Source organism: Mixophyes fleayi, chromosome 12 (genome assembly GCF_038048845.1).
Source record: "Mixophyes fleayi isolate aMixFle1 chromosome 12, aMixFle1.hap1, whole genome shotgun sequence".
Taxonomy (NCBI): Eukaryota; Metazoa; Chordata; class Amphibia; order Anura; family Limnodynastidae; genus Mixophyes; species Mixophyes fleayi.
In genome coordinates, this window is record NC_134413.1 from 26,929,655 (window position 1) to 26,952,040 (window position 22,386).

General features: G+C 39.9%; 1 protein-coding gene across 1 annotated transcript in view; it reads right to left on the bottom strand.

Moving 5' to 3' along the window:
• The window catches only part of EIF2AK4 (eukaryotic translation initiation factor 2 alpha kinase 4), a 78,747-nt gene extending 57,057 nt beyond the window's left edge, over positions 1 to 21,690 (bottom strand). Inside the window, exons 1-11 of the mRNA XM_075193399.1 lie at positions 21,416 to 21,690; positions 12,047 to 12,150; positions 9,575 to 9,677; positions 7,187 to 7,360; positions 5,857 to 5,937; positions 5,628 to 5,776; positions 5,048 to 5,160; positions 4,357 to 4,514; positions 2,867 to 3,402; positions 1,242 to 1,351; positions 536 to 693 (exon numbers count right to left, since the gene is read on the bottom strand). Coding sequence (XP_075049500.1) covers positions 536 to 693; positions 1,242 to 1,351; positions 2,867 to 3,402; positions 4,357 to 4,514; positions 5,048 to 5,160; positions 5,628 to 5,776; positions 5,857 to 5,937; positions 7,187 to 7,360; positions 9,575 to 9,677; positions 12,047 to 12,150; positions 21,416 to 21,619 — 1,890 coding nt within the window. The 5' untranslated portion in view covers positions 21,620 to 21,690. The remainder of the gene's footprint in view (positions 1 to 535; positions 694 to 1,241; positions 1,352 to 2,866; positions 3,403 to 4,356; positions 4,515 to 5,047; positions 5,161 to 5,627; positions 5,777 to 5,856; positions 5,938 to 7,186; positions 7,361 to 9,574; positions 9,678 to 12,046; positions 12,151 to 21,415) is intronic.
• Positions 21,691 to 22,386: the final 696 nt, after the last annotated feature.

Here is a 22,386-nt window from a genome sequence, read left to right on the forward strand (position 1 = left end):
CATGCTCGTGGTAGGGAAGACTTCGGGAAGTTCATTATCCAAATGTGATGTCAGAGTTCTTGAAAAGTGATCTGCACATGTGCTTCTGTGGTTCCCCAAGAGCAAGCCTTCATCATTAGGTCGTCCATGTAGGGAAGAATGGTAAATATACTGTATATCTCAAAGGTGAACTGCAAATCGTGGTCATTACTTGTCTAACCTTCCATGAAAAACTTGACCAGGCTGTGGTTGGCTCACATTATGACAGAAGGTCCCACACTGTAGGTGTGACCAGAACTGTCAGTCATAGGCGCTGGTTGTAGCTTTTGTACTGGGACTTTACACTGTCATCACCCTTCTAAGCCCATGCTATTAACATATATAGAATAGATACACTTAGGTTTAAGAAGCAGATACACTTGTAAGATCCAGTATGACCCAATAACCACCAATAGAGAGAGCATAAAATCAAAGTTTAAAGGGCTAATGTGATTTTGAACCAAGAAAGGCAAACTGGGTTAAGTAATTTCCCTGCCTTAACAATTATAAGGATTACCTTAATAACAGCTCCAAATGCACCTCTGCCGAGCATCTGTAACTCCTCAAATTCATTGAAATAACGGGAAAACTGCCTCTGTGATTCTATATGGAATGTGGCATTAGATAATAAAGTGCGGGGTATGACCGTCTCTGTGCAGTCCACTCCTGTGTAATCTGGAAATAGCAATAGATCAATTACTTGACAAGTGCCTGCAGACTGAGAAAGAGCATTCACCAGTCCCCAGTCTCCTCTTTTTTTCTGAAAAGTTCAGTGAATCAATAAATTATTGTACAACCTGTTACATACGGACACCAAACATCCCACCCTCTAACGTGGGCCACACCATTACTAGATTGCAGCCATGGACCACCAGCGCATAGGTTCACTGAAAGTCATCACGCAGCACATATGTAGTAAATGCTCCAATTCTGGAGCCATGTCCCATACAATAGGATGGGTTGTTTCTAGAGCTATTCTCAGTATAACTAGACAAACTATGACCTCACCAACTACAGACATGGAAAAATACTGCAGCCCAAAAGTTTAACATTTCAGTGACCCATCTTCTGAAACTTGGTATATATTTTATGCAAATGTGAAAAGTTATGAAATATAGGTTTATACATAAACTCACAAATACTTTTTAAAGTAATAACAAAATAATAAATAAGATCTAAAATACAGATTACAGAGCTGACCCTGTTAGTTCATCAGTCCTCACCCTCTGGACTTTCCTCACTCTCAGAACACTTCTGCGGTGGGGGATTGATGAAGCTGTGAGCCAACAACTGCTGAGCACTCCAACGTTCTTTGTCTTCCAAGCAGACACAACTGATAAGAGACATGTAAGTAACCATAAGCCATCAGGTCATGCATAGGCATAAATGAAAGTGCATACTCAGCACACAATCTAGGAGGAGTTCCATATTTAAATGGCTTATATGTGCCCTCCTGCTACTTCTACTAAAGTGCGCTGCTTTATTATTCTGGATTCCTTCTGCAGTTATTAGGCATTTATTTAGATCATCAAAGAGGAGGAGATTATTTTCAATGCCCTGGTTTATGACACAGCCATGTTGTGCACTCTGCCCGTAATAATAAAAAAAAACAAAAAACTACCCCCCCACCAAAAAAAAACTGTATTGTGGGTGTGTGGACAATCTGCTGTGCATGGTGGATGTGCGTTAAATATAAATATATGTTTCAGTTTACTTTACATAATTTATTCCACATTAGGGCTTTTTATTGTTTTTCTTCTAATTATTAAGTTCTCTATTATTATCTCTACTGTATTTGTATCAAGATCCTTTTCATATGCTACTATCTTGGCCATCTTTTCCATTGGGCACGATGGGCAGCTGCCCGGGGGCCCCACGGGCAAGGGGGCCCCATAGGCAGGGCTCTTAATGAGAATAAATAATCCTGCAAAAGAAAAAAACCTGCAAAAAAAACCTTGAAGGGTCACTGAGCAAGTACATCTATCTATCTCTATATCTGTATCCATCTATATATCTATATCTAGGGGCCCCGGTGCACTGCTTTGCCCGGGGGCCCATAATGTTGTTAAGATGGCCCTGATCTTGGCTCTCTCTTGCTTCCTATCTCCACCCTACCTGATTCATCTTTTTCCAACCTTACATATTTCTTGACCCCCACCCTTTCCCTCAAGTTCTATCCACTCTGTCTCATCCCTACTTTACCCTATTTCCCATCGAACCACCACCAGGTTAAGAATGCACCAAATTCAGGATTTGGAATAAAGCCTGAAATATGTACTTTGATGAGCACAATACATACTTTGCGTTAGGGAAGAACATTCTTTTCATGTGTCCTCTGCACAAGTTCCAAGTTTACACTTATTCTAGTTTTATGAACACTTTCAGTCCTGCAATTTGGCTTCATCCTTTTATTTTTGTACCTATAAGTATTCTATTATGAACATATATTTACATAAATTAAAATAACAACAAGTAAATGGGAGAAGGTTTGAGTGAGCATCTTGTGGGCTGAGACCCTAACTGGGGTTCCAGAATCGGTTTTATGAGGTCCTCGGATTGTCAGATATGTACTACATTCATTTGGGAACCTCGTCTTCTGGGGTCCCAGAACAATGGCACCCAGCTGAAAAAATTAAGCTGTGCACAAGTGGCTAGAGGGCTTCAATGTAATTTTTCACTCAGTAAATAGAATGAGACAAAAATATTTATGGGTTTAGCGTAGCTTTCAATAGTAATGCATGGAACTTTCCCCAAGCACAGGAACTATGTAATTAGATGTTATGCTCCGTGAATAAATGCAGATTATTTAATGCAGTTAACCATATGATGAATGTAAAACTCCCCTTACTTTTTCAGAAAATCCTGGAAATCTGCAGGCAGCCCACTGGGTACTTTTACGGGAAACTCTTTTGTTACCTTCCCCTGACTAAGTGATAGCAGCAAGAGACCAAGATTCCATATGTCCCCCTTCTTGCCGGTCTTGCTTGGTAGAGCATCCTCGCTGAAACGGACCTTGGTCTGTTCAAAAACATCCTCTCTGCAGATGTCTGCCAGCCGTTTGGAAAGACTATAGTCTGTCAATTTGACTTTCCCATCGCTGGTCACTAATACAACAGAAGCGCATAATACTTTATGTACAACTGAATTACTGTGCAAATAATCCAGGGCAGACAGAAGCTGAGATGCATAGTCCCGAAGCTGATCCACAGTAACTGGAACTTCCTGCTCAAGGAACCTGGAAAGCTTAGAACCGTTCACATGTTCTACCACGACTCCGACAGAAGTGGAATCTTTGTTCTCTTTCACTCGCATGGCGAGATAGTGTACAATATTTGGGTGACTTAGTTTGATGAGGGAATTAAATTCCGTTTCCGTACCTTGAATCTATTGAAAAAAAATATATATGAGTATTTAGGAACCTAAAAATACTTCAGAAATTAACTTCCAATGATCTTTACTCAAAACAAACTTAAATGACGTGATCCCATGTGACAGGCCTATCAAAATGGCCACTGAGCTCAATTATGTTGTTTGTATACTTTTCTGTTTGTGTTGTAAAATGCTTATCTGATCGAAGGCTGGGCCGAGATATTGCCACATATTATGCCAGGGCGGTGTCTCAGGTGCTTTCTGCACATGTGCGAGAATATATTCTCTTATCAGTAATACACCAATAGAGAGTCTGAAATTATATTCATAGCCTTAAATGTAAGTTGATTCTAAGACCCCTTTGTTCTCCGAGTATAAAAGCTGGAATGCAGCCAGAGATCCCCACCTCATGACTGGTCCTTGACGCAGAAAGGTGCCTATTGTTTTTCCAGTTTTCGTGTGAAAGAAAAGGGGTCCTGGAAATTGACTGTTACTTGAACATATTGGAAGCTAAGCATTTAATTTACTTTCACTTCTATATTATCTTTATTGTGAAAATAAAGGTAAACTTCACAATAAATCTTACATTCATAAGTCATTAAACTCTTTGAAACCGAAAGAACCTCATTCAACCTAGAAAACACCCCAATACCTAGTACTGTTTAAGATTCCACTGTGGCACACTTAGGAGCTGCAAGCATGAAGAGCATTAAGCGATCCTGGAATTTGGCAATAACAAGTAACAAACAAGAAAGCGAACATCTCATACTTCTTATTGTGGAGCACAATCCACTATGCAAAGCAAAACAGTTATATCGTGCAAGAAGGAGGGATGTGGATTATAAATTCCACATATGAGGTGGGGGCAAACAGTGACATTTTAAGTTTGCCCCTACGGAAATACATAAAAATTTAAACCATTTCTATTCATGTATTTTATGTGCCACGTTTCTTGTTTCAACACCTTACCTGTTTTTTACACTTGTCAACCTTTTCTTTTTCCTGGGTAGTAAGAAATTGACCCATCTTCTTCTGCCACTGAAGAACCCATTCATACATGATGACAAATTGTCCAGAGGTAATGTCTAAGCCATTGTAAATGGATTTACCCAGCTGCTCATCCTTCTCTGTAAATAATCCAAAAATTGATTAATCTGAATATAAAAGATACACAAAGTTAATTGGCTGAAGCTATATCTGAATACAAATATACATTATATAATAAGTCGAATTGCAGAGTTAACATTGTTTATCTTCCCCATAATCCCTTTGTATCCTGAATTTTATTCATCTATGATAAATATCTCACAATACAATATTTTATGGATGTGGCCTTGTGGGGGGGAAGGGGTTGTTACACTGTTTGGAGTAGGATATGACATCAATGTGTTTGTGATGTGGCCCACTTCAGTAAGAAGCCCAAGAGGTAGTGACACCCGTTTTAAAATGAATTTCAGTTTATACCTCTCTCTGTCACAATTTTGAACCTCCCCCCAAAAGTCGTGCACTCTAGACTGCAGCCTAGTCAGCCTATTGAATAACCAGACCCTACTTTAAGTGGGGGTACACTTAACGCTGTAACATATTTCTTACATTTTTATTAGCTGTTGATAACCATAGTATACATAGCAGTGGCTCCTGTTTGCAGTCATTAACTCACCCAGACACTTTCCTCTGTGGACAACTAACTGACCACTGCAGCCGATGTCAAACGTCAACGCTTCATAAGCCGCTGGGCTGTCATCACTGCACACAGAATGCTGTCGGTCTCGCCTTTAAAAAAAAACGGTTCATAATATCATGACAAAACACAGTGTAAATGATAACACCTTACACAGGCTGTGTCCAGCAGCATGCCCTGGGCCTGTAGATTGGGGAAGTCACAAAGTTAGATATTGTTGTAGAGGATGGAATGAAGCAGAAGATCAGATGACCACATTATTATTCTCACAACTACGAGCTGTGCCACATGCATCTCGTAGGCAAAACCGACAGATGCCTTGAAAGAGTGATCATACAAGCACACTGAAAAGGAATGTACTGGCAAAGTAGCCCAAGGTAGAATTATTTAGTAAATTGATGGAAGTAAATAAAAATGATCATCTCCATGCGCCAACTGTTAAATGGGAAAACTAAAGTAGTATTTAATGGTAAATAGGCAGCTACAACTTTTAGACATTATTCACCAACTATTATTTTAATTTGCTATTTTAAAAAAGTAGTTTGTTTGTTTTTTTTACTTTGATCTGCCAGCAGAAGTTGGGCGAGCTCTGTGATTTCCTCCATGATCAGCAAAACCTCCATTAGTTGTTAGCGTTTTAGCCCCTATGCTATTACTTCGTTTGATGGAATTTTCCTGGCAAGCTTGGTTGGCACTTTCAAGACGTTCCTGCAAAAACCACAATATAAAAATCCCGTAATCTACAAGATAGATTAATGTGCTTGTTAAATGGTTTATTCAAATATTACCAGTTTTGCAATTTCTTGCCTCCTTTTCTCCTCTTTTTTCTCTTCTTCCCTCCTTTGGATTTCATCAAGGATTTCACGCTTCTGACACACAAGAGACAAGGTAGAAACTTAGTCGAGTAGAGAAAATCATAATGGCTCATGGATATTGTATCACACAGACAGATATACCGTATTTCCCCATGTATAGGACGCTCCACTGTATAAGACGCACCTATATAAATCATGTGAAAAAATTGAGGCTAAACATTATCCTCAATTTTTTCACAGAGTATTTGTGCAGCTTATACAGAGGAGAGACAACGCTATAGTGAATTCTGACTTACCCTGTCAGATGATTCCTCTGTCTGGTAAAGTCTTCCGTCTTCTCTCTGTCTGATCCTGATGCTGGAAACCCGATTAAGGTCCTCTCTGCGATGTCCGGATGTCCTTTCAGGACCTTGACAATCCTTTCAGGACCTTGGTCCTGAAAGGATGCCTTTCAGGACCTTGTCAAGGTCCTGAAAGGACATCCGGACATCGCAGAGAGGACCTTAATCAGGTTTCCAGCATCAGGATCAGACAGAGAGAAGACTTTACCGTACAGAGGAGTCATCTGACAGGGTAAGTGCTACTACCCCTGTATAAGACGCACCCAGTTATTAGACCCAAAATTTTGGGGAAAAAGGTCCGTCTTATACATGGGGAAATACGGTAATAGCACAATTATGCAGTAAACCATAGTGAAAAAATAAATTAGTTACAGTATTGCAGAAGCTCGTTCCCGACGCCAGTTCTAGAGTGTGACATGATGCGTCTAGCCCAAAGAATAGTGCAAAATAGAAAGGTTTGTAATTTTAGAAGAAATATTCCTTCTTTAGTGTTAGCCATCATGCTGCCCTAATAAATGTAATACATAATGTAACTAAGTGGTTAGCACTTCTGCTTTACAGCACTGGGGTCATGAGTTCAATTCCCGACCATAGCCTTATCTGTGTGGAGTTTGTATGTTCTCCCCGTGTTTGAGTGGGTTCCTCCCGGTGCTCCGGTTTAGTCTCTCACGGTTTGTGTCTGTGTGTATATTAGGGAATTTAGACTGTAATCTCCAATGGGGCAGGGACTGATGTGAGCGAGTTCTCTGTACAGCGCTGCGGAATTAGTAGCGCTATATAAATAGCTGGTGGTGATGATGATTGGGCTAATTCGCTGTGCATACCCCCAAAACAGAACATTGTCAGCCCTCCCCAATATGAGATTAATAGAGATAACTATTGATAACAATAACAAATATGACAATATAGGTACTTTGCTCAGATCCAGCATCTCTTTTTTCCACCTTTGCGCCCCCACTTACCATCTGCTCCTCCCTCATCATTATCTCTTGATTTTTCTTTTCCTCTTCCAAAGCCATTTTCTCCTGCTGTTTCTGCAGGTTCTTCAACATCTCCTCATGGAACGACTTGGGAGGAGGGTGATTATGTTCCGTTAGGAAACATTGCACATGGTCTGCGAGCTGATAAATCATCACCTATACAAGAGAAGAAGTCACTTCTATCATACAGAACACGAACATCCTGCATTGTATAGAACATCTAACACACACAGAACAGAGACCAGTGCCTGCACAGACAGGGGTGTCTCAGGTACCCTCTGAAGTCAGAATTGCAGGTTTTACTTGGATAGGTAAAAAAAAAAAACATTGTCTGGAAAATTTGCATCTGTGAGGTTCAAATGGACTAAGAACAATATCCAGAATTGCTTTGTTCTGTATCCGGCACATCTACAAGAAGATAGTGACTACCTATCAAAGTGGCAACTGGAAAATTATAATAAAGCCTTGTTGGGGTGGTGGCCCAGGATCTAAAGATGGAGGACAGTCCTTGTCCAAGCAGTGTAATCTGGGGAATTATAGTAGCGTTAAGTTGCTTATACACAGTACGATTCTAATGTCCAATTGCAGTGTAGAAATGCCTAAGATTTAACGGCAGCCTGAGTATCTTACTACCAAAGGCAGCCTCCGCAGATGAGCCATGACCAGGTGGCCGTCAACACCCCATGAATACTGCCAAAGAAGGCCCAACTGCCCTCATCCAGTGTATCATAAACGTAAAGTAAATCAGATCCCAATCTCAGAATAAGCGTGAGATTGACCAGAAGGATGTACTGCATCCCTTCCTTTGTTCCTTGTAATGGACAAACAGGGCATTCTGAACGACGGAATTCTAACGATCAGGACAGATCCAAAGAAAACCCACCACATGCAAGGAGTGAAGTACTGCTTCCTTTGTGTTGCAAAAGGATGGCACTACCAACTCCCGGTCTATGTGGAAACTAGAGCGAGAAGTGAAGACATTTGTTAAGTCTCATATGACACGCTAGTGAGTGGGTAAAGTACATGAATGATGCGTTTATCCTTTATATCACTAGTATTCACGACAGTGCCATTTACATTACAAATGAACACATTACATTTTCTGAATGCACTTATCACGAAAGATAATAGTTTACTGGTTACTAATTTGGATTTAAAACCTACAGATAATTATAGGACTAGCTATCATGCAAATTTCTTAGGACAAAAAGGATTATTAAAAACTTGAAACATAGAACAATAAGACTCTGAATTTGGAATGACCAAAGTGATACCTTTATTTTTCTACCGAAAAGGGTAAAACTGTTGCAAATTCTTTAATAAGAGCAGATTTTTTTTTTCACTGGTTAAACCATCCAGACTGATTCCATAGAGCTAGAATAATGGAACATTTTATATTTTTTTAGCTTTAGTTGTCAATAGCATCATAGGAGACCGTCAAACCACACCAAGAGTAACCAGATTTTCATTTGAAGCCTCTTTACTTGTAGCACTGAAACAGAAGCCTATGTACTGAAATGTCCATGTGAACTTTATGTTGGCCAAACTAGCCACACTGCACTAATTCCCATCTGGCAGAGTTTTGCTGTGTTTTACAAACAAGCTGTGATGGTTAAGGAGTCCAAGAAAAGTATTAGAACTTTCAGGAGTGATCATCCACTATCTCAGGGAGACAACCACAATGTTCCACAAATGCAGAAGTAGTAATGCATCTCCAGGGTAGAAACCACAGTCCCCCAACCTCATGCAGAACACATGGTACTATGCAGGAGATATTAATGCCTGGAGAGAGCAAATCCTGGAAAAGGAACATGGAAGTATATAAGAAACAGAGGAGGAGGAACAGAGGAATATAGGGGCAGCACAGTGGCTAAGTGGTTAGTACTTCTGCCTCACAGCACTGGGGTCATGAGTTCAATTTCCAACCATGGCCTTATCTGTGGAGTTTGTATGTTCTCCCCGTGTTTGCGTGGGTTTCCTCCGGGTGCTTCGGTTTTCTCCCACACTCCAAACATACTAGCAGGTTAATTGGCTGCTATCAAAATTGACCCTAGTCTATGTGTGTGTGTGTGTGTGTGTGTGTGTGTGTGTGTGTGTGTGTGTGTTAGGGAATTTAGACTAAGCTCCAATGGGGCAGGGACTGATGTGAATGAGTTCTCTCTACAGTGCTGCGCAATCAGTGGCGCTATATAAATAAATGGTGGTGATGATGATGATGAATATAGGGAGTAAGAGGAGTTATTTCTCCTGCCATCCAGGATTAAATATAACACAACACCTGTGTCCCACTACTGCTGATGAAACAAGGAAGCATATATTCCCGAAAAGGAAAGAAAAACATGCGATATACAACTGGATTAATAACATTACCTCTCCACAAAGCTGTTTAGCGAGTTCCTCCAGACTACATGTCAGAGAAATCACATTTTCATTTGACAAACCCTTCACATTTTTCAGCTTTATTTCAGGTGGACTGTGGAAAGAAAGCACAAACAGTTTTTAAAGATATAACAAACATTCTTTAATACTATTGTAGACAGCAGGAAATACAAAAAAAACAACACAACATTCTAAAAAAGGCAAATCAGGACGCTGATTAATTTTATTGTTAATGTTTAGTAAGACGCCACCAGGCAGGGAGGGTCTTAGAGCTTACACTCTAGCGGAGAGAGGACGAGCGAATGGGCCTCAGAGTGGAGATTGGGACAGTTGTGTTTGTCTCAGTGGAGAGGGTTTACCAGTGGGAGTAATTGTGTTTTTTCGGTGGTCAGTAGCGAATGTAATATGTGTAAGAAACAAATAAGAGATAATTCAGGAAGACGATGCTGCAAGTACTGTTTATACAGCTACATAGAAAATACAGTGCGCACATAAGTGTACAGTAGTCTGGGCTACTAGTAGCCACAGAGAGCATCTACAGACCTTTCCCCCAGTACAATCCAGGAAGACTGTGTCAGTAGAGCTGTAAGTGCCTTCCATAAGTCTACAGTCACATGACATTGGTCGATTGGCTAATTCTGGCAAATTGGCATTGATTCACAAATTAGCCGAAGGTGAATTTGTGATATTCAGGCAAGATCAACCGATCTACTACAAAACATCTTACCACATCAAAGGTCAGCAGCAATGTGGCAAGTTTAATTGTGGGAACAATGTTTCACATTTATATGCAATTGTCATTTACTTTAAATTCACCAACAATCAAAGTAAAACGAACTTTCACCTTAAGTCTGTAGTATTTATTTTATTGCAGCCCTGGGCAAGTCAGACTATTCAGTACTATGTTTCTGCTCCTACACCAACCACTTTACAGCAGGCATAGTAAAATCAGAAGACAAAGGGGCTGAGGTCACTGGGAAAAGCACCTGCACACGCTTTTGTCTGAAGAAATGTTATATATAACATTCTCTGTATATCTGATCACAATATAAAAAAACACAGAAAACAACTGACCACTTGTACAATAATGCAAGATGGATCTATACATTTTGTTTTATATACAGTGGACACCAGTTTTCCTTTCCCCTTCACATTTCATGGCTCTGCCCCTGTCACATGATGCCCTGTCCTCACTGCCATGATCCCACCAATCAGCTGTGAGCATCCTGATCATGTGATGTGCAGACAAAACCACGTGTAGCCAACTTCAAAACTAGCTACATCCTGGGGAACAGGAGATGAAGATTAAGTGCTCAAACCAAAGTCAGACTGACCTTATTAACTAAAGCTAGAGACATAGAACAGGTTTTAAAAAAGGAGTAATCACATATAATGGAAAACAACACGGGCCTTGCACTAGGATAGAAAAATGATCCATATGTGACCCCTTCAAACATCAGTTTGGCAAACCAGCACTTGGATTTAATTTTAAGTCACAGAAAGTGGTTTCTAACTTGCAACCACTATCCAATGACCTATTCAGGGACAGCAACCAATCAGAAGCTCCAAGGTATTGCTGTACTACAATCCCCAGCATGTTCTGCTAGCCAGTATAGATAACGTACTACTATAAATATGTATACTGTACTAGTACAATCTACTTTATAGTCATACTACTTTATGATTAGATTTGTGTATTTGAGCTATCATGGTTCCCCTTCCAAACTGTTAAACAGGTCCCTGTATGTTCCATCCCTCATCACAGGGATTACAATACAGTACATACTTGTGGTCACTATAAAAAGCAATCCCCCAATTGGGTGCTAGCATATGACAGCCCACTTCCTAATCAGGTAGGTAGAATACAGCCCCACCCTGCCAAATCAGGAGACCAGTATAAGGCAGCCAATCCCACATGTCCAGATTCCCATCTGACACTACAAGCAAGTCAGAGCAGTCGAAGTATCCAGCTAAATGTTACCTTCTCCCCTACTGAAAAGTGGGTGTATGGAAAAATGGGGGCTTGACTGTCTAGCCTGAGCAAGCCACTCATTGTGAAAATTATAAAAAATAAAAATAAAAAAAAACAACAACTAACAACAATGCATTCACATAAAGAGCTCCCATCTTCACAAGACAAAAATACAACAAACATCAAGTGGGATTTTGGTAGATGTGGTCAGACAATGACTGCATCTAACATATATATATATATATATATATATATATATATATATATATATATATATATATATATATAGTCATCGGGCTACGCTAATGGAGCTCCAAAGAAATTTCAGACTTTTAAATACATGTTTACGTACGGCCAAACCGGACAGATCTGGCCATTTGCCGGCCGAACGGAGCAACCGGTTTATGGCCGGCTTCAGATGTTGGTCTTTATTTGCCTTTATGGTGTTTCCAGCATAAATGTGCCAGTAGAGAAATGTGTACGATACTCACACATCAGGGTATGTCTGTGGACATTTCACCCAAAGCTCCAACTTGACATAACACTCATTACCCTGAGGGCATAAAGCCAGAGTTACTTCTGGGGGCTGCTGGACCTGAAAGAAACAGAGGGTATTAATGAAATACTTACAATGGATATTCAGATGAAATCTATTATCAAAATCAATAGACCTGTACAGTACACAGACGGATCAGTTTGTGTCATAAGCGTGTTATATGTGGACAGCATCTCATCTCCGTGTAGTCTGCCAAGCTTAGTTAACGCCATTAAACCTGAAAAGTGATCCACTATGAAAAGGCATCTTTACATATATTCCTGAATGCTTCACCTCTCGCACTACTCACAGAAGCAGGAATGCAGCATTCATTCATGTGCACTCATTGTACATACAGTCCTTGCAATGCATGGGGTTTTCTCCATTCTTAGTTATTCTGATGTCATTAACCCTTTCCTGGTTTCTTATTATTACAAGGAGTTCAAGCAGTGGTGGAGCATCAAGGCCTTGTTATGATGCTCTCCCAAAACTATAGGAGTGTCTATGTGTGTTATGTCATTTGTATATCTCAACAAACGGATTAGACTTAAAGAAAGACTAAAATATTACTGCCCTTAAACACATTGTCATCTAGTGACTTCTGTCTAACAACTGGGCCATTGAGCAAGCCAGGCAGAACAACCAAACTGCGATGCAAAAATGGGCTTCTGAACTTCAGGACTGAAAGAGGACTACACACCCCTGATGGGGGTCATCTTCTGTCATACCCAAATAGATGTTAAGTCCAAACAAGACACAATGGGTCGTCTATCATTTGAGTGCAGAGATACATATATATATATTAGAAACATTATCTAAGCTGATGCAACTATATTATTATTAAAGACACTTTTCATCCCAAAAGCTAATGCCGTATTTAAAAATCTCTATAATCTCTGCTGAACCCTTCTCCTCCCACTCAATTTCAGTGAGTAAGCAGACAGAGTCAAATAACATGATGAATAATTTTAGTTATTTAATTAAAAAAAAAAAAAAAAATTGTTAGTGTGTGGTATTAAGGAGTACTAGTAAATAAAAATAGAAATTGTTACTATGGGATGACCAGTCAAGGCTTGCTATAGATAATGCTTCTTTAGATCTAACACTCATGAACAGTGGCTTGGTGTCACAGTGGTTAGCATTGCTGCCTCTCAATGCCAAACCAAGTAGCTAAGTGCATGGTACAGGCACTGTTCTGGGGATACACGCATACAAACAACTTCATGCTGGGTTCTGCTTTTATTGTCAGGATAGCAAAGTAACAGATAACACTGAGTTCCACACACTTTCTTGGGACTCTAATGATAAATAAACCAACTCACTAGACACCAGCCGACTTACTCAGCATCGGTCACACTGTACAAATGATAAAGACAGGTTTAAGTACTTTATACTCCTCCCACTGCCCTAACTTGATGGACAGATGACACTCCCACCTTGCCTTTAAAAAGGAGTTCTCTGCAGGTGTTCAGTTTGATTACTCTCAGTGCAGACACACACTGTCAGCTTGCTAATAGCTGTGGAAAATTATCCTTCTAAACCACTACAAAATATGAAAATTAATTCACACTTCATACTATTATTTTGTCACATATATGTCCTCCACCTGTTTATCGTTAAACTAGGTGCACTGTTATGTGAATATATTATGTCTGCAGCTTTGACTTACAGACTGTCAGCTGAACACCTAACTCTTCTCTTAGACGCCTGTGGCAAACCACTTCCTTTGTGACAATACATATTTCAATACAAAAACATAACTGGTATTGGAACAGACTTTTTAAACTGTTAACAAAAATCATTATGTCATGCTAGCAAGCCCTTTACATGAATCCAGGCATGTGAATGGCACAGCATGGTGTGACAAATACTTCTCACATAGGGGTGGATTCTATTGGCCGCAATTTTCCTAAGGACATCGCGGACGCGCTTTATTATCGTTACTACAATAAAAAGTGACGCGGATTTCTGCTCGCGCCCCATAGAGGTGATTTACTTCTGTCAGAAAATATCCGCGCGAGGTGTCTCGCGGCCATTCCGGAGGCACCTCCCATGGATATTTTTTTTAACTGAATCTGCCCCATAGAATGATAGGCTATTGGGCAAAAATAAAATGTGTCAAAAGATGTTATTCTAGCTTTGCAAACTCTAAAATGAGCTTGGTGTCAGTAACTGAAGAGCAATTATGTACTTAATAAAAACTTACTTAAGAGCATGTGCTCATTTGGATTTAGTTTTACGAGTCTGTAAATACTCAAAAGATTTGCAATAAAAAAAATTAAAAAAAATAAAAATGTTAAAAAATTAGGCATCACTGGCTACTTAGTAAATTAGATACTAATAGTAGTAATATAATCCAGGTTGTATTGTATTTTAACAAATTAGGCATTTTGCAAAAGATGCTGGTCCTTTAAACAGGGGTCTTCTCTTGTACAAAAGTACAAAAAAAAAGTATTTAAAAGCCATTTATAGCTAAATACAAGCAGAAATCTGAAAATTACTTTACAGGTAAATCTCAGCGAGTTACAGCAGTGAATAAAATAATGGATTTTTTTCATAACTTTGATGAACCACTTTGAGAACAAGTTGTATATCTCTTTTATCTGGAAATAAAGTGTGCAATACATATCTTATCTCTTTTAGTCCATTGTCGACTAGAGATGGTTTCCATCTTTAAATCACAGACAAATAATGGTATTGTTTTGATCCAGTTTCACCAGGAATTAATTCTTAGCCTACCAAATACATTTTTGGGGTAGTGACATAAGGTTTTATTACAACATACTAAAATATATATATTTTATGCACGTTGGCTAAGTGTATACACACAAAAACAGGAGCTGGTCGGTCCCATCGTAGGCTATTTTTCTTTTCTTTAAAATATTCCTAATAGGCTGCTGAGCAGAATTTCCCATCCATCTAGTGAGATTTTGGCTAGCCAGATATTTCTGAACAAGTCAGTAGACCATCATGCCATGTTGGAGATCCTAAGCGATCATCAAGTACTAGTTTTAAGGAGGGAAAAACAGGCTGTGCGCATGAGTAGTCACTGTTCTATCAGGATGTATGGACCAGGGGTTAAAATATCAAGAGGACACAGTTCAATTTCTGGACTCCCTGGGGGGGGGGGAGGGGGGATTCAATTGGCTGCGTTACTGCTGAAAGTAAAGCAGCCTGAGCACTTTTACCAATATTACGGTAACAGTGCGTATTATTACCATTAATACGGTAATCTTTAACGCTGGTTTTTGCTCAGAAATAAGGGCTAAAATTCCAGTATTAACGTAATAGATTTAGCGCCACGTAACTCACAGTAGAATTGAGATCATCTTCAAAGCAAAAGTATTGTCCCAAATGATTAATATTTCATATTCATGTTAGTATGCATTGGTTTATAAATTTATGCTCGGCTTTTAATGTAGTTGTGGCTGGTTCTCTTATAAATGACTTATTGTATAAATTTATTTTAATTAGTGGTGCACTGCTCCAATGTATATTATTGCAAATGTACTGATTTAAGTATTGGAAAGGTTTTCATTTCCAAGACAATATGTCATTATTCGTTTTTGAAACTTTTTTAAAGGAAGTCTAATTAAATCTTTTCATCTGAGTGACCATATCTTTTTAGCCCGAGTACACCGGATGGGGCCTTTCATCCTGTGTCTTAGAGAGAAAGAACATATTCCATCCTGATGCTAAAGATCTTTAATATCTCATACTTTGTGGTGTCAGCTAGGATCAAGGGACTGGGTTACCCCCTGCCAACATGTGTGTCAGAAGCAGTATATAAGAGCTGTTGTTAAGATCTGCCTCAGGCTGCAGTTCACTATCTCCTCTCTAGAAGCTGCATTGCCTTTGTATGATCCTGCCTGCAAGAGGTTAAGCTTTCATCATTACTTCTGTATCCCAATCACCTATGTCTGGCCTTTAAGAGACTACTTGTCCCAGAAATCTGAGCCAGTTCATCAATTGCCGTTGCTGCTGCTGGTTTTCTGTGCATTTCTGTGACCTGATCCTGCCCTGCTTCTGGGTGTTGACTCCTGCTAGTCACTCCGTTTTGCACCTCCTCCTATGACCTAGACCCCGGCTTCATTTTGACCTTGCTCATTTCCTGGCATTGTGGATTTTCTCGCTTCTGACCCCTGGACTGTCTGCCTCTTCAATTGCCCGACATTCCTGGATCTTCCAGAGCCTTGTGCCTCCTGGCTAACCTGAATCCTGTTATCCGTAAGTTATCCAGTGTCTCTGGCTTCCCCTGAATCTCCAGCAACCATTCATTGCATCTGTTGGTTCCTATGTAATCTGTGCTATACTTGCTCTCTTGAAACTGATACCTTTAAGGACTGAGTTGCCGTTAACCATTGACTGCACCTGTTGCCCCCTGTTTAATAGTGTTATCAATAAAGATATTCTGTTTTTATTACCATAACTATCCATGGTATTCATGCTAGGAACCCTGACATCTGTATTTTGTATTTCAACTGTAGTATACCATCTGACCTTCTGGAAGATCACTAGTACCTTTAACTGTTGTGCAAATGTCCTTGTAAGGATCCTTGAGCAATAAACACCACTGCTTGAAGATTCTGCCTGACGCCTATTGCCTGCTCTATCCTGTGACCAACAGATAAGAGCTTACACTCTAATCCGTTACCCTGCGGTCACGTGTTAAACTCGGCATCTCTGTGCCGACGCTCTGCCTGTTACCCAGCAGTCCTGATCCACAGTAAGCCGTCAGGAGGTACCAGCCAACCCACAGGAAAGAGACAATGCAGCAGCTATACCAGCTACCCAGAAGTAAGCAGTTCTATGTGCCGTGAAGAGCCTAGTGTTGGCAGGGAAATTCTCCTACAACTATTTCCCAATTGCGAGTGTCTGGTGGTATGGTGACGGTGGTATGGTATGGTCAGTAACGGTTATGGACAGTGAGAAAGAAACCCAAATAAATTGTAAGAACAACATCCCTTCATCCTTATTCCCCAACAGACCAGCTGACACAGTAATATTATGACACTGGTATGTTGCCAAACAAGCATATAATCCTTTATAGATTACATCACTTGAAATGGTGCACAAAATAAGCAATACAAGTTGTAAAACCAATTAGCCACTCACAGGACTACCTTAAGTGACCTCAAGTGATGGGGTGTTGAGGCCAGAAAGAAATAGGTTTAAAAAACATGAAAAATTGTTATCCATTGTCAGTCTTTGTGGGGTCCATTTGATCTGTCCATATTCTTGCCATCCCCCAGGCCAACAGATTACATGAATATACTCAGTTTTCTGTTACTATTTTTTATTGAACAAACTCATAATTGTATAATACGATGTGCCATTTTATTAGATATTTTTATAGCTCTAGCATTGTGACATTTTAAGTCACATTAAACTCCATTTAATAACATTCTGTCTTTGTGTTATTAAGGGACTCACGGGCTAGATAGCTTTGCTATTAGAAATGCTACATAACTGAAATAGTAGAGATTGTTTGGTTTACAATAACTCTGGTTAATTTAACTTTTGATTGCTGTGGGATATAAGTCAGGGAGAACCAAAGAGCTTTCCGCCAAGTTTTAGAATCAAATCTTGGTGTGGGCAGAATTGGTCAATTAATAGTGAATGCGAGTATAATTAAAGGTGGATTTTAATATTTTTTTGACAGACCAGGTGGTTTTTTGGCGATTAAACCTTTGTTAAACACATCATGTAGGCTCAGCATGATAGCACTTTCTTGCGAGGTGTTTTTTTTAAAAAACAAAACAAAAACAACACACTATCAAGGCCCGTGCTGATGATCATGAATAGCACCAACACATGCCTTGCACAAAGGGTTGAGCACAGACACTTCTCCTAACAGGTGTGTCTGCTGGCGATTCCACCTCTGAACGTGTCGTAATTACATTAACACACCCTTACTGTACTTGCCCTACGCTTGCCCGTCCCTTCCTTTCCCCGTTCCGCGTCTCTAAGCATACACTGTAGTAATTTAAAGATGTGCCCAATTCTGCATAGCGCCTTACACTTACGCATTTTTTTGTGAGCAAAAGCTGTATGGAAATGCATATTTACGTCAAAAGAAAAAAAAAGTTGGATCAAACTGCACAAGGCTCTTAATTTGTAATGTGACGATAGTGCAATACCCACCAGCATTAGTACTAGGTGTTTTGGTACCAAGCCAGAAGAAAACATGATATCATCAGTTGTGTTAGGGCCAGATACGTTACTTTTTATCATTATGTGCTTTTAGTAGCCACAATTGAGTCCAACAGAACAGGGACCGTTAAATGATTTGCACTCCTACCTTCAATATGCATAGTAATGGATGAGGCTGAAGTTAGATTCTTATTCGGCCAGCCTCTTATTCAGAAAACTATTTTTTAAGGATTAAATAAAGTTGAAACACTGATTTAACATTAGATTAACACTAAAGGGTGCCCCTTACACAAATTGCAATTTTATTTAGCCTGGTACAACATGGATTCGGGCATGAAAGCAGGTGGCAAACTGGGCACAGGTACCATATTTGATCATCTTGAATAAGTAGCTGTAGTTTTGCAAGGGTTACATTTCTTTGTTGATTCCCAATATCAAATTTGTGGCCCAAAGGGTGGTCAGTTACATACAACCCACTTGTTTTTTGCCTGGCCCAAGTGTTTGGGCATGAAATTAAGTGACAAAGTTGGTACAGGTGCACACTGAAGGAATTGCATTTTTATGCTAGCTGACTTTCACAACAAGTTCTTGTATGCAGTGGAGTCTAATAGCAATATGCTTAGACCTGTCATGATGCTTGGTACTTGCTGACAAGTCAATGGCACCTTTGTTATCGCATTTGATTTTGATAGTCTCATTTCTAGAAGATTTAGTTCACACAAAGTCTCTTTAATCCAAAGGGCTTCTTTGGCTGCTTCAATCAAAGCCATATTCTCCGCTTCAGCACTGGAAAGAGCAACTGTAGGTTGCTTCCTATTTCCCCAGGTTACCGATGCATCTGCTGATCTAAACATGTACCCCATTTATGAATCAATCATCTTCGTCTGCTTCACAGAAAGTTTCTAGTTCTGAAGTCTTGGATTTAAAGAACTTTAATTTCCACAAACTTGTACCTTTCAGATTCTCTTAACAGCTGTTCAGTGCTCTTTTCCAGAATTTATTGCAAATTAACTCAGTACATGTGATGTCAGGACAAGTTTAAACACTACATACATACATCAAACTTCCAAATACATTCTGATAGGGGATTTCCTTCATCTCCTCTATTTCCAATTAACTTGTTGATGACCTATCTTTAGTCGATTTTATACTTTTATCAATAGATTCAATATAAAACTTTGTTGATCTAAGAAGGTGACAGTCCCAACATTCAGATTATGGAAAATTATTTTTCCCACCAGGCGATGTGCAGGACCCAAGTCTTTCAAACTGACTTTTTCTCCCAATAGATACTATCCAGGTGATTTTTTTTGGGCTGATCGCAACAAGTCATCCATATATACAACAATGATGAACAGTTTTCAATCTATCATTTTGAGGGTATAGACATTGGTCAGTCTCAAAAAGATTTTGTACTATGTCAATCAACATAGCGTCAAGTTTGATGTACCAACACCAACCACGTTGTTTCAAGCCGTACAGAGATTGTTTTAATAAACAATTTTTTTCATCCAGAAACATGCTCTCATTAAAATGCTCAGGGGATTCCATATAGATTTCCTCAACTAATTCCCCAATTAGGGAAGCGAAACTAAGTGTGCTGTACCTTACCACAGGCGAGAAGATTTCTCTGTAATAAATTCCAGACCTTTGAGCAAATCCCCTCGCAACAAGACGAGCCTTGCAACGGGCAATCGATCCTACTGAATTTAGCTTTTTTTTTTAACAGAAAACCCATTTGTTTTAATTGTTTTATGGTAGCTTGGCCTATTGACAACAGTCCAAGTCTCGCTTTCATCGGACGATGTAATTGCTTTATCTTTGGCTGATTCTCACTTTTCACTGGATTTTGATTCTTGCAAATTTTGTGGTTCCGAGACCGCAATGTTGGCATATTCCTCACAGTATTCTTTGGAGATTTTCTCTTGTTTTTTGCAAAAGTTCCCCTCTCCTGCTGATCGTCAAGATTTAAATCTCTGATTCAGACACATCTGAGGACTTCCTATTTCTCCACTAGTTTGTGCCATTTCATGAAATATGACGTCTCTGGAATTTATGAGTTTCAAAGCCTTTACCGGCGGTTCCCAAAGTGTGCGCCGCGGCTCCCAGGGGTGCCGCGGCGCTGTTACTGGGGTGCCGCGGGCCAGCCCTAGAAAAAAGAAAGCAAACAGAAACTTACCAATCCGCGCGGCGCTAGGACCCTGCAGCCTCCTCTCTCCCGCAGCTGTCACTGAATATCGACATCAGTGACAGCTGCGCGAGAGAGGAGGCTGCAGGGTCCTAGCGCCGTGCAGATTGGTAAGTTTCTGTTTGCTTTTTCTTTTTCTATAGCTGGCGCCTGGCGCGGGGCAGAGGAGGGGGACAGGGGGCAGAGGAGGGGGACAGAGAGCAGAGGAGGGGGACAGAGAGCAGAGGAGGGGGACAGAGAGCAGAGGAGGGGGACAGAGAGCAGAGGAGGAGGAAAGAGGGCAGAGGAGGAGGACAGAGGGCAGAGGAGGAGGACAGAGGGCAGAGGAGGAGGACAGAGGGCAGAGGAGGAGGACAGAGGGCAGAGGAGGGGGACAGATGGCAGAGGAAGGGGACAGATGGCAGAGGAAGGGGACAGATGGCAGAGGAGGAGCATTTTTTTTTTCCTTTAAACTCTCTCACCCCCACCCCTGGGCTAAAAGAGTATACTCTCATCTTTTGTATATAGTTATTTTATTTTTGGGAAGTGATACAGTAGTTTTTGTGGAGCAATTGTAGTTTAATTGAATGTTATGGTAAGGGGGTAGTTTCATTCCTATAGGTCTTTTTTACCCAAATGTAAATGACCACCCTCTGTTGATTCCCACTATAAAATGTGTTACCCTACAGGATGTAACCCTTGCAAAAAACAACAACTACTTATTCAAAGTTTGCCAGCCAGACCCTGATGTCTTTGCAATTACTATGACTCATTTCTAATAATACAATTTACTTTATATATAGGGTCTACCTTGTTACTAACTAGGTGGCCATAACATGTTTTGAAGAATACCTTATGGCTGTGTTTAAAATGCATTTAAATAACTTTTCAATGACAACTTGACTACTTTGTCTGACACATTTGCAATCTGCAATGGTTAACTCTGCTGATGTCTAGCTATACATATAGATATGCCATCAGTCGTCCATTCACACTTTAATCTACCTTCCAGGCAGAACTTTTACGCAGATCTGTAAAGTCCTCCCCATATATGGCCTCCAGGACCTGCAGCTCGTTTTCCTGCCGACAGCAGTGGGTCTCTGAGGGGTCTGACTGCAGGGAGCGCCGCTGATCTCCACTGCTGGACAGGCTCCCTGGGCAGGTAGGGTCAGTGGAAAGTACGGCATTTCCCCGTCTGCCTGCCATCATAAACCGGACACATCCCGATCTTCTCTATCTTCTCTGTACAGACAGTGACCAACCCCCTGAAGACGATAAGGGCACGGCCCACATTTGATGAACTACTTTCTGCCATGTTTGTTTAGGGCAAACACGTTGAATTCATATGAGATTCGGCCATTTTTGTTGAGGGCATCGTGCGTATTATTGATGGAAGCTGAATCCGACATGTTTAGAATGGTAACAATTTTACTATCATCTAAGAATGGATGCAATGTATAGCTGTTTATCCCCACTGTGGGGAATTCCTATATCATTTACACTAATACTGATTGACATCCCATGACACAAGATTGCTATTGTTATATACATCAATCCCTCTTCTTATAACAGTTTTTTTAAAATCTGGGTTCTTTGATAAAATTTATTTAATTTTTGTCACACATGAAATAGTTTTATAACCCTGTTGTAAGAAGTCACTTTTATTATGTTGTAATCTGTGTATGACAATGTATTTTTTTTTTAACCTTTAAATAAAGATATTTTAAAAATAAAATGCTGGATGACAGAAAAAAAAATTGAAGGATGACATGGGAATTATAGTTTAATAGTAGGGTTTGCATTTGACTATTCAGACTTTTAGTGGGACTTGGTTCCATTGTTATTAAAAGGGCATACACATAGTAGATATAAAAATGAAAATTTGTTAGAAACTATACAGCTGTATCCCACAGCGAGTTTAATATTTATTTTATTCATGAATTGTTTGTTTAGCTATTTGGATAATGTGTAGGTAC